This window comes from Acromyrmex echinatior, chromosome 10, assembly GCF_024713525.1.
Source record: "Acromyrmex echinatior isolate Ae372 chromosome 10, ASM2471352v2, whole genome shotgun sequence".
Lineage (NCBI taxonomy): Eukaryota > Metazoa > Arthropoda > Insecta > Hymenoptera > Formicidae > Acromyrmex > Acromyrmex echinatior.
In genome coordinates, this window is record NC_141861.1 from 4,312,069 (window position 1) to 4,329,809 (window position 17,741).

General features: G+C 33.5%; 1 protein-coding gene across 5 annotated transcripts in view; it reads right to left on the minus strand.

Annotated features, from left to right (window-relative positions):
* Positions 1 to 400: 400 nt before the first annotated feature.
* Atg16 (Autophagy-related 16) overlaps positions 401 to 17,741 on the minus strand; it is a 408,498-nt gene continuing 391,157 nt past the window's right edge. For all 5 annotated transcript variants that reach the window (XM_011065883.2, XM_011065884.2, XM_087410139.1 and 2 more), the window contains one exon: positions 401 to 3,546. In XM_011065883.2, coding sequence (XP_011064185.1) covers positions 3,450 to 3,546 — 97 coding nt within the window. In that variant the 3' untranslated portion in view covers positions 401 to 3,449. The remainder of the gene's footprint in view (positions 3,547 to 17,741) is intronic.

Consider the following 17,741-nt stretch of genomic DNA (forward strand, 5'->3'; position numbering starts at 1 on the left):
ATGCGCTTATCGAAGAGACGATAGAAGTGAAAATCGGGATTAGGATGTGCTGAACAAGCTGCTTGTCTGGAATAAAAAATAATTCGAAAAATATATCGGAACGATACGATCGATTTAGAACTATTGGCAAATTTATGTTTTATTAAAGTTTGATGTAGTCTAAGTCGATAATAGTTTCTGTGATATTTTGTAATGGAATTATTGTTTTATTAACGTGCAACGTTCATATCTTAAATAAATAATAATGTGATTATTTTTGTCACTTACCGTAAATAATATATTTTATCGTTGTCAAGAAGTTGTTTGAATTGTTGAATGCATGAGATAAATAGGATTAAAAGGATTAATTCAGATTAATTAGGACTTATTGGAATAATTGATATTTAAAGAACAAGCCATATTTTTACAAAATACAAGAGGGAAACGTTTAATATTTACATATGTGAACAATGTATAGCATTTCGACTAAGATTGTTGTTACAGTACTGTATACAGAAAAAATATAGGATATAGTGTGTGTAGGTACTTTAACAGTCGAAAATAAGATGTAAGTTTACAGTATTAAAAAACAGCATTACATAATATTTTGGACGCAATTAGTTGTTCGCTCGAAACACGAGCTGGTTATTATTGCGATGACGAAGAGGGATCATCATTAGTTTGCATTATCAAATGAATTGCAATGAAAAATTATAAAATATGGAAAAACGTTTTAAGCTGAAGATTATAATAAGAGCCTGTAAAACTCAATGAAAATTTCGTGTACAAATTGTCAACATTTTTGGTAATTTCTCCTTGTTTAATCAATTTCACAATTTAGCAAACCTACTTGAATAAATTTCATATTCCATAATATTTGGAATTCTCGTTGAAGCAAAAATTTATTGAAAAATATATATTTTATAGTAGAGTTATGTGTAAAAATATTTGGCTGAGGTGAATTATTTACGGTTATGAATTATTTACGGATGAGTATTTATAGCGGTAGTACATGAAAATAACAATTTTCTATTTTGACGACTTTTTTTATTGAAGAAAAATTTCGACAAAAGATTATCTTTTGAAATAAGATGAAATATACGCGCGCCGAAATAATTTTTATTCAAAAAATAAAAACACTTAATATGTTATAAAATAAAAATTTCGATTAATATTATGCAAACTAATGATTAATTTTTCATACGATAATTGTAAGTTAATCATTTTAATAACAAATTACAAACAAAAAAGTAATATATGTGATTTAAATGTATAGTACATAAACGCTTATTAAAGGATTAATTATTTAGTGTATTCACAGAACAATATATATTTTAAATTTGAGTCGCTGCTTTCCAGATATTATTAGAGCTTATGCAAATATATTTATAACAAATATCAAACAGTAATCGAAGAGCTCCGTAGAAAAGTAAAACAATAGAAAGCACTTGTAGATGATAGAAATTTATAATAATTAATGTAAAACCGAATAAGTGCATTAATACTTACTTTTGAGTATACTTACTTCTCTGAGTAATGCACATAACAAAAATGTGTATACTATGATATTTGTTATTATCAAAAAGTAAAAACACTTAGGAAGCTATTATAATTATATGTTTTAGAGATCTAAATTGTACTATTATTCTATGGAGTTTCTTCGATCAGATACTTATAATTTTATTTAAGGCTTAATATTCAATAGTTTATTTTGCAAAAAAATTGCATATAAATAATGTTAATTAAAAATCGTCTCATTTATTAATGAAAATAATGATTAACTTGGATTGACACACATATGTGTGTGTGTGTGTGTGTATGTGTGTGTGTGTGTGTATGTTGTGTGTTTGTGTGTGTGTGTATATACAATATATATAGGACATTCTGATATTAATTATACAAATTAATAATATAAATAATAGAAAAGGTATATAAGAGTCGGTTAAATTCACAAATAACAAGTTAAAAAGTTAAAATATAAAAATCGACTATAATTGAATTAAATCAGAACAATAATCATAAATATTTTACATATCACTGCAGTTATTCAATGTAAAATATTTATGCTCTCTTATGACATCTGAAGATGGCTCGAATTAGCAGCCGAAATATGATTATTGTTCTAATTTAATTTAATTACAATCGATTTTTATATCTTAACTTTTTAACTTGTTATTTGTGTGAACTTTATAACCGATTCTTATATGCCCTTTCTATTATTTACATTGTTAATTTGACATCAAGAGTTGTGGTATTGATTAATTTATTATTAATTATACAAATTAATTATACAAATCATGTGTCATGTAATTAATTAATATTAATATAGTATCGTTATTGTGCTTGTTTGCTTAATCCCTACTCTGATTTCCATTTTATCAGACTTGTATTAAGACGTATATTTTATGATGTATGTCAATAATGTCGGAGACGAATCAAGTTACAGTGCCACATGTTAAGGTGAGATTGCTTCATCAGAATTAATTATGAACTATAAAAAAAATTTTTTATTTCATCCGATATCTAAAATAAGTCTCAATCATATTTAAATATACTTGAGAAATATGACAAAAATAAATTAATTCCTTTTTTCCTGTAAAAAAAACTGCATGAAAATATTCTTATTTCTAATAATAATGCATAGTTAATTCTGAGAAAATAATCTCATTCACAAATCTAACGCATTCTTATTCGCAGTATTTAGCACTATCTTTCTCTCATTATTTCTTTATATTTCGAAAAATATTATTTATTATGTTCGAATATTAACAATATTTGATTTCTCTAGAAAATATATAATATATAATAATTGACTTTTTTTGTGACAAAAAAAGAAATAATAATTTTGGTAAATTTTGCGGATTAAATCCGTGCTAATCCGTGCTGACTTTCAACCCGTTCAAAAACATTTTGCCATAGCACCATAGATGTCATATATGTATAAATCTCCGATCCTGAGAGTAATCGAATCTTCTCGTACAGATAATTGACACGCGATGGTGTCTTTTATAATTAGCAAAACAAAACTTATATCTAGTGAGTCGCGAAAAAACACCAGTAGTTACTATTGTATAATAATTTTTTAAATTTCTTGAGGATCTTTCTTATACGGCACGACACGGCGTGGCCGTGGCGAGCAGGTTACTATTCTAAAATACGGGATCTTTACAACCTGGGAGTAACAATAAGTGCAATTTTATGTACAATAGTCTCTATCACTGTGGATTTGTTCAGTGCGGCGTTTGCGCTTTACAACTTCGAAACGGCGTCCTTACAAGGCTTTACTTACAATCTGTGCGGCCAAACCGACCGATGATTTTGATTATTATCCCGTTGGGTAGCCCAACAGCCCAATGTGATTTCTCGTGGGATTGCTGACGGGCATCGCGAGCGCATATTTGTTTCATTTTCACGGTTAAGAGTCTTCATGCGTGAAACAATACTCGTCTATCCCGGGATCACTCCTCCTGTCAAACGTGGTCGCCCCAAACAGTCACCGTCTTGGCACGATCGACAGATGCTAAGTACGTACCGTGTGGATGCCAAGACACGGCCGTTACTCCTGCCCTGTGTACATTTAAATGGCAAAAATAGATTAGTAATCATTGCTAAAGCATTCTTTCACGTTTTTTCAACTCATTAACGCAGCGAATAGTAATTTTTTCATTTTCCGTTTAATCCTTAAATAATACCTTTTCAGTACAACATACCCAACTTTTTTTCAATGTTTCTTCAATACTTTTTCTATTGCATATATAACTTCTTTATTAATAAAGATACATATGTTTAATGCTTGATACTGTTATGTTTAATAATGTCTTGTTTCGAAAAAAAATTGTTTACAATATATTCATTTTTGTGAAAATTAGTAATCGAATTGGGTTGGGTATGTCATATCCAAGTATGCTGTACTGCTTTTCGTAGTGTTTTAATTATCTTTATATTGGAATCCCAATGGAAAAAAATCTCAATGACTGCGTTAATAAAGAAAACAGTTTTTCAACTATTGTATAACAAAAATTTTTAACATTGGTTTATACATTTAGATTAGTGAGGAACTTATAGACAAGATTAATCATACTAAAGAATGTTACAACAGTTGCAGAGCTGCTTTTTTTGCTGAACGCAACCAATCATCATTTTTGAAATATAAATATATCGACAAACGAAAAATTTTATAAAAAATACATAGTATAGAATTATTATTTATACATATAGTATTAAATTAGACTGCATTAATGACCTCTTAAGCATATATTTTAGTAAATGTTTGTTTTTAATCATAAAAATATAGATAGATTGAAAATTTTTTCTAATGTTATTTATTTAAAAAATAGCTGGTGTTATCTCGAAAACTTTGTTTGAAGAAATAAAAAATTAAAATTGTGATGCTTAATATAGATGATGTTGAAAAGATGAGATAAACTGAAAGGAATTTGCCTATCAATATCGAATATAAAAGTTTATCTCCCAATGAAAGAGATTTTTCTATTCAAACAAAATCAATTTTGTTTTGATATCTTTTAAAAAATGAAATATTTTCAAAATTTATGAAATGTGATCAAATTTATTTAATTATTTATGTCATTTTTAATTGACGAATTGTTATAAATATCATGATTATGACTATTTAATTATTACATACTGCAAATATATATATATATATTATATATGTATTATATTGATAGTCATTGTATAAAATTGTAAATTTTATTAATATGATTGAATATTGACTTCCGGTGCTTCGATCGATAGATGCAAAGAGAAAAAAGACAAAAGAAAAATTGTAAGCCAATGGCTCGATTTGTACGAGCGCATTTTATGAAATTGTGAATCGGTATATAGAGCAGCGAGTTTTAAACAGCTACAGCCAAAAGCTTTCAGAGGCAGCTTTTTCCGTTTTCATCTCCTAACTTTTGTCTGGTGAATCTAATTTCCTTACGGCGCGACCCAGAATTATTTTGCCGCCGCTCGTAAGGGTCTTTCAATTATTTTACTATTTTTACGAAAACGCCTCGTACAGCGTAAAAGGCAAACAGGAAAACGCTTGGGAATGCTGCATGTCGCACGTACGATGAACTCTTGAACCTTATGCAATTTAATTCTTCGTCTTTTCTCCCTGAAGAGCGTTGTGACGTGAGAGAAATAAAATGGAAAATGGAACGATCGCGGTAATGAACGACGAATAGGTCAAATATAAATATGATTCGCGTGTAACGGCTGGAATTTTTACATAGAAAAATTCGCGACCGCTTAAATCGTTTCGTTAAAGATTCCATTTGAACGTGGTGGAATATATAGCGCTACGTAATTTTCTGTCCGAGCGGCTGCGCTCGTACAGCTCGAAAGGTCTATAAAACCTGAAATCCCGAGGGTGATTCGCAGGGCTTGGTGAAATCATAAAAGGGTGTTTCTGTGCGAGGACAAACGTGCTGAAAATGGCATGCCTCCTGCCGTTCCCGGTTTCTAGCAATACTGTTGAGAAATCCTTCACGAACGCATACGAATCAAGTGAATATTTTTCGCAAGGGTAAAAGCCGGATATGGAGGCACCCTGGAGGAGAGAAATCAGCTATAAACTTATGATTATAATTTTTATGAGTAAGCAAAAAATTCTAAATGCTTTCGTGACAAGTCTGTTAAAACTGCACAAACCAGAATACATTTTATGAAATATAACGAAATGTAATCAAGCAACACTTTGTGTATTTTATTACGTCAATTTTCCGAATTTTAGTACGATCTTTCTAAAAATATTCTTTATAGATTAACATTTTTCCAAAATTTTTCAGCCACTAAATTATCTCGTAATAAAACGATAATCTCATCAAAGTTTTGCATGCGTTTTTTGTAGTATTTCATAAAAAATAATTCGATAACTGCGTATATTCAGCGATGCAATAAATTTACAATAACAATACAATGAATCGAGAAATCCTAGAAATTTTAGCTTTTACATTTATTTGTAATTCTATGAATAACAAAGTGTATTTAGTAGAATAGATGGATAGAATAATTATGGAATTGAATGACTGATATTCATTCACGATAGCTCATATGAGATTGCCAATTGCCGCTGTTGTTTTCAGTGAATCGACTCAAACATCAATTCTTTGTTGAGAAACCAACCCAACATCCATCAATTTCTCATTATGTAATTGATGCGTTGATTATATCCGTATAGTGTAATGAAAGACAATCTGATATTCCATCGTCATTGTTTAATCAGTGGCAATACAATGAGAGAGAATATACGCGATAGTTCGCTAGCATTATTTGGAGAATTAGACGTATTGAAAATTAAACGTAACGTTTAACTAATTTTCCGATTTAACTATATATTAATGAATTTTTGTGACATGTAGTACATATTACAAGTTTATTTTTCATTGTTCAATGAACATGAAAATGAGTCTGCAGATAGTTAATTTTATATTATATAATTTTGTGATTAATGATTTTGTAAAAGTATGATTATACATTTTAATTTGTGAATCAAGCATAGAACTTTATATATATATTCGGTCCAGTAGAAGTAATTCGCAGATTGCATTCAGGAATAGAATCGTGTCATTCGTAGTGTAATACGTTAAGCGAAGAATACGTAGAAACATGGTTAAGCCGTAAAAAGCGACGTATCGTTCTGTCACGGTTTGACTGTCGCGTTTATTCCCGCGCGAGGTTAGTTGCCCGTCAGGAAAAGCGAGCTTACGCTGCGGTGAAACAACAACGTAAGGGAAGAAAAAGCGTTGCCCCACGAGTGCGTCGCGACGACCGCCCGTCGAGTGCGCCGTCGTCGCCGTCGCGCGTCGTCGTAGCCAGCGTCGTCGCTTAGCAGGAACGATATTTCTAAAAGCAGCGTGCTTCGTATCCGGGATACCTTTGCGAATAGCTACCTTGGTGGTGTATATTGCGAGCGTGATAAAGGAGACCTATCCGTTCTTGCCGAAGGAGCTTGGAAATAAGCTTTCGCGAACGATGTTTCCACTCTCTTCCCTGCGCCACTTTCGCCTCCGCCTCCGCCTCCGCCTCCTCGCATCTCCTCTTGTCGTTCCATTCCACCCACTCATTTTTTTCATCCAGCCGCAAAGCTAACGCGAGAGACAGATAGTAAAGGATCGAGAACGAGAGAGGAAGAGATTTTTATGAAAGAAGAAGATAGAGAGAGAGAGAGAGAGAGAGAGAGAATGTAGGAGTATATGAGAAAGTGCAATGGATGGGCTGCGTGAGATAGACGTGGCAAGAGATGGACGGAACGTTACGAGTCTTTGAAATGTACGCTGCGAGAGCATTTTTGTCCGTCGTTCTTGCAAATGACAGAGTTAACATACAAACGCCGGTAAAGCCTCATATTCAGTCGACGCGCGGTAAAGGGAGGAAAAGATTAGAAAGGCTAGTAATACGTTCCTGGGAAAAGCGAAAGGAAGAAGAGAGCCGTATACGAAGAGAGCAAGAGGAAGTGGATGAGAAGTGAAGAAATAAAGAGAGATGGAAAGATGGAGTGATTGTGGATTTTAGATTTTAACCCGAGGCGATAGAATATGCGAAGCGTAAGAGGATTATAGCGAAAGAGCGTCAGGAAGAATAAAGGGACGAAATGATGGAGGTACCATTTAACGAAAGAAACGCGACGCTGAAAGGATCAACGCTGCCCATACCACCGTAAAGATGCAGCTCGTTTGTCGTCGGATAATTAAAATACGCAGGGGATAATTAAAATAATTATCCCTCATTGTGGATGCATAACGTCGGTTTACAATAATTAGATCGCGGCGATTTACCGATAATGAAATCGGGATGAGATCTCCCGCGGAATTTCATGTTCGAGACCGCAGTTCACTGTGATACACTGAAGAACAAGAGAGACTGAAGTGCAAGAGGCGTCACGAAACGATTATCGAGGGAACATAAAGGCGTTAGCATTTGTGATCGCATATCAATATCGATTCGATTAATTTTTTATACGGTGTTAATCGAATCGAAGGCCGTACAAATAATATTAATTTTAATATTTGATTAATGACGATATTACTCATCATAAAATAATATAATTGTAACGTATTGTATATTGCACATTGCATTATGTATTGCATTGTGTTATTGAAGCAAATTTAAACACGTTATTATTAATAAAATCTCAATGAAAATAAATTAACGAGTAATACATAGGCATAAGCATTATTGAAACAAATTATTTTTTATAGTTATATGTTATAAATAATTATTTAATCGATATCAAATGAGAATAGCAACAATGTAAAATATTATAAGCATCTCTAGAACCGATCGCAAATTTCTCACAAGTATTTCTCATCATAAATTTGATAGGTCGATATTATTAGATAACGTATTCTTCCATCACGTTTCTCGCATATAATATTCATGTAATATGTCTATGTAAAATGATGTGTACCACCTGTTGACACAGCGATGTACATTCAAAGCGATAAATTCCGCGTGGGAGCAATAAAATGGGGATCTTAACGTACGTAACACAGAATATAATAATCAGACGCATAAGAATGACTGAACGAAAGCAGGCTCGGAGGGGCTTGAGATTTTCATGCAGAGGGCTGTTGTTAGGAAAAGGAATGAAACATGATGCAGCAGGGAATTCCGCTCCGCACGTTAATCCATCACTTACGAACTCGCTCTGGCAAAAACGCGAATCCACCACTGCAAAATGAGATAATTTTGTTTTGCACATGAAAATATAAGACCTTTGCGGGACAGTATTGTGGTAAAGCAAAAACGAATAATGTAATTTTATAAAATCGCGTACCTAATTGAGACCATGGCCGGGATAGCGGTCTGTAATCTAAAACCATGTTTTGAAAACTGCATATTATAAAAAGCAATTGAACGTCCGTGTTTGTAAATGCAATATACAATAGGTAAAAACCCGGTATAATGGAAGCTAGCGGAATACTGAGTACCAATTTTTATATATAAATAAAAATAAATTGAGAGAAATTGATTTAACATCAGAAGTAGTCATGGAGATTCCTCAATGCGCCGTATACAATAAAATCTGTTCACCTGACCGTAAACAATGCCGAATATATGACGTAAAAAAACTAATGGTTTATTGAACTATATTGTCGGCCGGATACAATACATCAGGCGTGACCATAAAATCGTAATATCGCTGTAATATCTTCTCTCTTTTTCTCGTTTTTTTTTTTTCAAAAACGAATATTCAACGGAGTGCAGCTAAAACAAAGCGATTCGGTCGCGGGATGTTTAGCTTTACAAAATGCGACAATTTTCACGAGTATCTCTCGCCTAATTATCCAAACGATCGTGAATCCTCACCATCAATCTATGTGGTCGCGAATGCTCGCTCGACCACAAACAGTGGCGCTTAATGGCGCGCTCATTGGCAAGACACCCTGTGATTCGTAGGGATGGAGGAAGGGGCAAGAAGAGGAACGAGCGACAATACAGGCGACGATTAGATCGGCGTTATTCTCGTAGCAAATGATGCGAAACGATGACACGACGACGACGACGACAACGACGACGACAACGACGACGGCGGCGGTGAATATATAATAATTGTCGTTAAAGATGAGGACTTCGCGTATATCTATCGCAATGCTGCGGCCTTGTGCGAGAGCTCCTCGACAGCTTGGCTTTCGATGATTGCCAAGAACGCAGCCTCGCGTGAAGAATCCCGGAAAAGCAGCAAGCAGGGCATTAAACGTCATTAGCACTCTCGACGTTGCGATACTCATTGATATCACGAGAACGTTGCGATATTGTATGCGGCTCTGTATTCTTAAACATACGATAGAAAACGGATATAAACAGGAATATTTGTCGAACCCCGTCATTTCCCACGTCTTTCCGTTTACTCTACGATACGATAATCTCTTGCACGGCGAGACCACTTTCTTTGGATTTTTAGGTTGTCGTTTTAGGTTTAGTTTCATGCATTTTTTGAAGTTATTAGGCAGTTCAAATATTAACTTAAATTTTAACTCGCCTTGCTTATCACTGTCGTTCTGAGTAGAAAGTTTTAAGTTACCGTGTGACAGCTGTGATTATTAATCAGTGACAACTTTTTTAATTCTTTCCTCAAATTATATTTTCGCGAATTAAAATTAAGGATGAATTTTATTTTGCACTAGTTTTATTACATTAGCGTGTAAATCATATTTCGAAATTTTATAAATGTTGACGGTCGGCTAATCATAATAAGTGGCTATTAATGAACGCTGTATTGAGTCATAAATTTCAGATGCATTGCCTAGCACAGGCAAAGCACGAAAACAATTCTGAATTTCAAAAGAAGCCTGAACGTAATCGAACTCAGCGACGAATGGATTTATGATTGGTCGAAATGTATGGAAGTTACGGCGAAAAAATTAGTTCCCATAAATTTTGTTGGCATATTCGAATACGCGTCCGTAGTTTCCGAAACCAGATTTTATGGTCGACTATCGAAAATTCGTTGTAATTCTGTAGAAATTCCTCCTGTTTAAACGACATTATTGAAAGCATGTCGTTACAAGCTGTGTTTGTATCATTTAATTAATGTCAGACGTATTAACGTATGGACGAGGACATTTGTCACAATTCATTTGTCATATTTGAATAAGCTCGTCAATATTTTATTGTTATTAATAAATCATAAAAGGATAAATTATATTAACATATTGAAAATATATTATAATGAAATTATTTTACAACTAAAAATATGTAATATACGCGATACATACAATGCGAATTCATTTATAATATTTGATTATTGAATACTTTTAGAGAAATTGTAAAAACATGTTTAATATATAATCATGAATTGAGTAAAATACAAAGTAGTTATGTTGCTAAATTATCTGAAGAGAGTTTAGTACATGTTCGCCAGGCGTTTTCGATTCATGTTTGACGTTCGACGTCTTTGGAGACGTATTCAAAAGCAGCAACTGTAGTGACACTAGCGAAATTCCCAGTAGTATGCTATTCCAAGTTTGCATTCGCCATGTCTTGGTCCGAACTTCACTTTCACCCACAAAGTGAGATACATGAATGCACGATAGTTTAAACACTGCCGCTTTGGACTCGGTGAATAACTATTGCTGTACGCTTTAACTCGCGTAAGTTCGTATTCCCACTTCTACATTAGCAATTTGCGTTAACTTCGCATTTCGTCGTTGACGAGTTTTACCCTAATGAGGGAAAAGTCATAGCGTATAGACAATATATTGTGAAATGCTCACAATTGAAATTTGAAAACATATGTGCATAAAAAAACAAATATATACTATAAAAAAAATTAAAATCTGTATATTATATATTAAACATTTAATACTGAATATTGAATATTGAATATTTAATATTGAACTAAAAATAATGTTTATAATGTGCATAAAAAGAATTTTTTATATTTTAATTTCGATTGTTTTCAAGAGAGCTTAAAAGGATATTTTGAAATTTAAAATTATATATTTTATTAAATAATAAATAATTTTAACATATATTTAATTCTCTGAAAGAAATATAATACTTCATAAAAATATAGATCTTTTTAGAATTCAATATTGCAGCAAAACATAAAGTCAGTAGCACAATATTACAGTACAATAAAGTCAAAGTTTTCAGTTTAAAAACGTAAAGGTAAAACGCTGATTTTTTTATGTATGGAATTATTAAATATGTCTAATTTAAAAAATGGACTTAATAAGCGATTATTACTATTTTCATTTAAACATTATCTTCTTGAATATTAAGTCCTCTTGTAGTCATATTTGCATAATGAATAGCTATATTTCTCTCATTAATATTATATTTCATATAAACGCACAAAGTACTCCCATTTAATTCAGAATGCCACAGAATAATACTACAAAGCAATAGAATATTTAATTACTATAGTAAATTACTGAAAATTGTTTCCCTATATTTCTTCGATAAAATATACAAGATTTTTTTTAAACAATTCAAATAGGATACTGAACATTTCGTGAATCTTTCATGCAATTTGACAACTTTTTTGTGAAATAGATAAATATTCAGTAATCGTTACTTAGTTACTTAGTTGAATGATTGATGAAACAATATGTGATTTTTATAGAATTGTAAATTTTTATCTACATTTTAGACATTTAATTTTTTGTGTAAATAATATATATTTTTAAAAACTAATAACATTAAGAAAACACTTAAGCCAATAATTTGAAACACTTAAATATGATTTTTTTACATTAATCTTATTATTTATTATTAGTAATTTGGAAAGTTTTAATGTATTAAATTATGGAACAATACAATAGCATCGTTGAAAAAGAGAAATTCTCGACATTTCTCGCGTGAGCCGAATATGGCGATGTTAATGTTTAATATCATGTCGTTCGCGCATCTTAAATCGTGCACTGGATCGATATATATAATCTTGCCATTAAACGTTTGAAATTACGCTGTTAATAGAGCAGATTATCTGGAAAATTAAAGCTTGGGCGCGGGCGGAAATATTTGCGTCATTAAAATACGTACAAAATTAGATGCTTACAGATATAATTATTCCTGAGTTGCACGCGCTATAAGTAAACAAAAATAACAATATCATAAAATTCCATAGAGACAGAATTCACTATATTGCCATTGTAACATTTTTCAACGAAATAATTTGCATATAATCAAGTATTATTTTTTATTGGACAAATTATTTGTCTGAAAAGCATATACGTAATTATATTCCTATGTACGTGCAATAGTTTTTGTAGTATAATGTATTCGCAAATTAATACTTACAACACAATAATATCTCCTGAGATTATAAGTTGAACATTTTTTTAAATAATCATGTAATGCAAATTATTTTTTACAGATGAATAATATCACGTTAACGAGTTAGATTGAACAAATAATCAAGCTCATGAAATCACAAAATTGTCACGTTAAAATTTTGCCAATTTTCATATCCAATATTTCATATCTAATAACACTATCACGCTATTGCTTCGTTGCAAGAAAATAAGCTGGCACAGCTTAAAATTTTGAAATAATATGGAAATATCATTTTATGAACGTATTATTTTGTAAAATAAATGGAAATTGTATTATTTATTACTTATTTTACTCTCGTTATTTATCTAATTTATAATATGTATATTGATTATAAAAACAATAACAGTTATAAAAGGCATATTGATGGATCAAGTGCTAGTTTCACAGATCCCATATTGATTTTATATATATAATTAAATCAAAATATATAATTCACAAAACATATAATTAAATCTTTAATTTTAATCTGTGTATATATCTGTAGGATAATAACATTTCTTTCCAAATTATATCACATTTGTGCAAGACATAGTCTTTATAATATTTTGCAATACTAATATTTTGCCGATTATATTATTTAAGCAAGACATGTAAAATCGTAAAAGCTAATATTGGAAGCTATGATATGCAAACCTAAAACAGTAAATATAAGGTACATCGGAAATTATTATATATAACAGTGAATTAACAAGAGATAATCCGACTAAAAAAAGATTTCAAGAAGCGCAATAAAAATGCGGTAGGCGTGATACATATCGATTATGAAATTATAATGCTAGAAGGTACTCCGCGCAATGTAATAATATATTTTCAAACAATCACACAACGTGGTGTAAGCTAATACATGATATAAGCCGATTTTCTTAATATCCGCGTTCGTCTACCGTAAGCTAAAACTTGTTTATTTCACGGCAATTACAATATTACTTCATGTTCGTATACCGGGCATCGGCTAATTTGCTAGGATAGTATGCGTGCCCATAATGGACACGTCGATACGCGGAATTTATTAAGTATTAATATAGGCGATTTCCTCGAAGATACGACGTGGCGATGTCGCCGATCGTACGCGAGCAATGGATAATCCACGAAGCCATGCTTACAGAAACTCAGAAACATTCGGTAGCTTACAAAAAATATTTACCACCGGGCATTAGATTCTTCTTTCGCCCTATTCGCACGAATTCGGGTAGCAATCTATTAATTTCGTTGACATATTTATTTATACGTGGATAATGCACTTTTCAAGTTATTGCTTATCGATACGCCGCGAATATAACGTTACATTATCATCATACGACGCATGATGAATTGCATACGCATTACATGTAGCATATCGCATTCATCCGACTGCATACGCCAATGACTACCTCATTGTAGCACCGCAATTACACCGGTAACAAAGCTCCTCGATTACCGGCCACATGCTAATCCGGAAAGAAAGTAAAGTTCATCTCTCTACGTGATGTAGCAGAGAATTATTTTTTAACTTTTGACTTTTCATTAAATCAGTTACATTTAAAATGAAAAATATGTTACCAGAGGCTATGATCTCGTAATAAAATAATCTATTTAAACTTTTTCCCAGACTACGATGTAACATCCAATAGAAATGTATTATTGAATATATAATACTCGCGAGAAAATTTTTAGTCTACGTACATCATACACTCAACGCCACGTTGGGTCCGATTATCATCTCGTGTTAACGCAAGTTCATTCAACGCGAGTTTATATTACGTTGCAGAATCCGTATAACCATATTTAGCTCTACATGTGCGATAGGATAGTCTGGCTTAGAATATTATCTAAATTGTCAATGATGCGGCAAACTCACAAGCAATACTTCAATGGCTTGTAAAGCTTTAGATAGACGGAAATTGCATGGAGGCCTATTTCAGTAGTCTTGCTAGGTAAAGTTGTGGTGAGCAGACAATTGTTTCTTTTTGTTTTATTTTTATTGTAATTTTATATCCGTTCTGCGGATTATCAATGCGTCATTATATCGACCGATGAGATTTTTTGTTCTTTAACACAATGTTATATGTTTTATAATATCTAAAATATTGTTACCGTGATATTGAAATCAATGATTTTTGTAAAAGATGATTCCTTGTTAATTTAAATCAATTAATATAGTTGATATTAGTTGTCACACACATACATACGCACACACATCGTGATTCGTTTTCACGCAAGAGATATCTCTCCCTGAATTGAAATATTTAATCCGGATCATTCCCTCAGGGATGACTGATCTACACAGTCATTTGGATTTAGCGAATCTACGGATCCGAGCTCAACATGCTGTAGACACTCACATACATTCACACATATACATTTCTGTAGATGATGAACATGAGCAAGTATGAAAGCAAAATATAATCTAATTTAAGAATAATAAGAAAAGACCCCCTATACACGGGTATTTGATTTAGATAGAACATGATAGCAAAAACTGAAGGTTATCTTTTATTTATATCTTTTAAAAAAACAATACAGCTCATTTTGATTGCTACTTGCGATCGCAGTAAAAATCTATACGTCAGATTTGACAGAAAGCTTTTATCAACGACTGTTCGTCGGCAGCGAAATGCTACGTGGCAAAGGAAAAAGAACGATCGACGGATGCCGTTCGGTTAGAGGAATCGGGGAGAGAGGGGAAGGAAATAGGTGGGGGTCGGGGATGAGAATCGACGGGTATATCCGTACCAACCACCGACCCAGGCTGGCACCGATGCGCGAGGAACGGTTGAAATGGGAAAAACAGATAAAGACCTCGGCACCGGCCGGCTTCCGAAGACAAGAGACGAAGATAAATGATATAATATCGTGCCGGACCGACCGATCATTGCCGTGGAAACGAAATCAAGTTAAGAAGAGTACCACGAGACAAGTGATCTCTTGCAGACGCTCCGTTACACTGAGTGACAATGAAACCGGGCCTAATCCTCATCCTCATCCTCATCCTCATCATGGGATGACGAAACAATTGGCTCCTCTTGAAGCTGCGTATAACGATATAACGTGTATGCACATACATACACGAGTGAGCGAGAAGAGGCGAAGCGGGGAGTAATTTAATTCTTTTCACTTGACGTGTTTACTTCCATCCTTCCGCACCACTTACTTTTACCCGGGGACGGCGCTGAATTTTCATTACGCATCTGTTCTATCCGCGATATAGGGCTTGCGAGGGAGCGAGCTAACGTTTACACGATGAACTTTGGGATGAGTTGCGAGAACTCGGAAGACGGACGCGTGAAAACTCTGCACCGTTCCTATGGCGGATGTGAGCTCGTGCGGGAATAGAACTGCCGCCACGGAAGTCCGCGGAGGAAAAGATCCGGCCTCGGAATCCGGCGACGGGCGCGTGACACTTTGCCAAGTTACGAGAATATACTTGAGGCACTAAAGGAAGATTGTGCGGCGCAATTGCAAAAACGCATGATGTACATTAATCGAACCACTTTCTTAGATGTTTCAGTTACGCTCTTATAACCAGCCAGGTGGTAACCTGTCGTAAAATACGGGGCGAAATCGCTATAAATGCATGCGTGACTGATATACGGCGCAGTAATCTTTACGAGATGTTGTTACTTGTCAGTTATCACTGACGGGAATAATAACCTATACTGTTACTATATCCTGCTGCGCATTGATTTATTAATAACAAGCTACACAAATCATGCTATCGCTACTCAATTGTAGCACATGGCGTTTAGTGGCTGTGCCGACACTTTGGACAGGTGCAAGGAAAACCTTTATAATTGAGTTGAGCCATAATTCTGAAAGTGCAATTAAGCTTATATTAATGTTTGGAGATTCAAAAGACAAGATGATAAATTTATGAGCTATATTTTTAACAGTATATACTCGATTAATTACTTACTATTCATAACTTCTGAATAATTTCTACCTGCTTTAAAATCCAATAAGCAGTAATCGCAATAAAATAGAAGAGATAAAATGAGCGGAAAATATCTGGCGACTTTTATATATTTCTCTCTGAAAAGTTCCGAATACGAATATAATGAGGTCACTGATTCCATAATGTGCCGAATCGGAATTATAGTTTGAGGAAACTGCACTTTAATTTCAAACCTCAGAACTTATCTCGGTAACCTGATCCTTCCCTGTTTTCCTAATTACCTGTTCTGCTATAATCGCGCTGCACTATTTATTCGCTGGGGATCGCGCAGTAAATTCCCGCCTTCCGACGTGTGTACCGGCGGATTCTGCCGGTTGATTGCAAATTAGAACACGAACGGGCGTGTAAGCTTATCGGGCAATATTGCGCATTCGAGTCTAAGTGCTCGCAGAAAGGAAGTTATGCCGAATAGCTCCTCGATTGGTACGGAACGAACAGCAACAGCGGTTTACATGCGTTTATTAGAACGCATAAGAACGGTATTTTTAAATAGCTTATGTATGTCACATAAAGATGAACTAATGTTAGATCAGTACACAGGATATGAGAAAAGTTTAAAATAATATTATAAAATAAAAGAAAAGTAATACAAACGATTAAATTTTCTTTATATTGATAAATGGAGATTTATAAAAATTCATGTAATAATATGTTCTTTATATATTTATTATTTTATACGCAGTATTACTTTATACGCAAATTTTCTTTGCAAGAAGAGTGTATAACTATTCCTTGTGAAAATAATGTTCGCGAAAATAATGTTCGTCGTAACATTTACCACGGATTTACTGGTACAGAAGATATCATGGAAACGAACTAGTCGGCTTCCGCGACTATTACCTTAATTCGCGTACTCGCGCGTTTCGCATAACATCTAAATTTCATAGCTCGCACCGCGACAGGCAGCGCGCCTACTCGCATCGCGCAAATGCGCGCAACTCAGAGAGCACGTGCATTAAATACTTATGGAATCGTACAGCTTCTTACGGAGTGCCATAAGATTACACGAATGGAGAAAAGAGGGTGAAAGGGTGAGACGCTT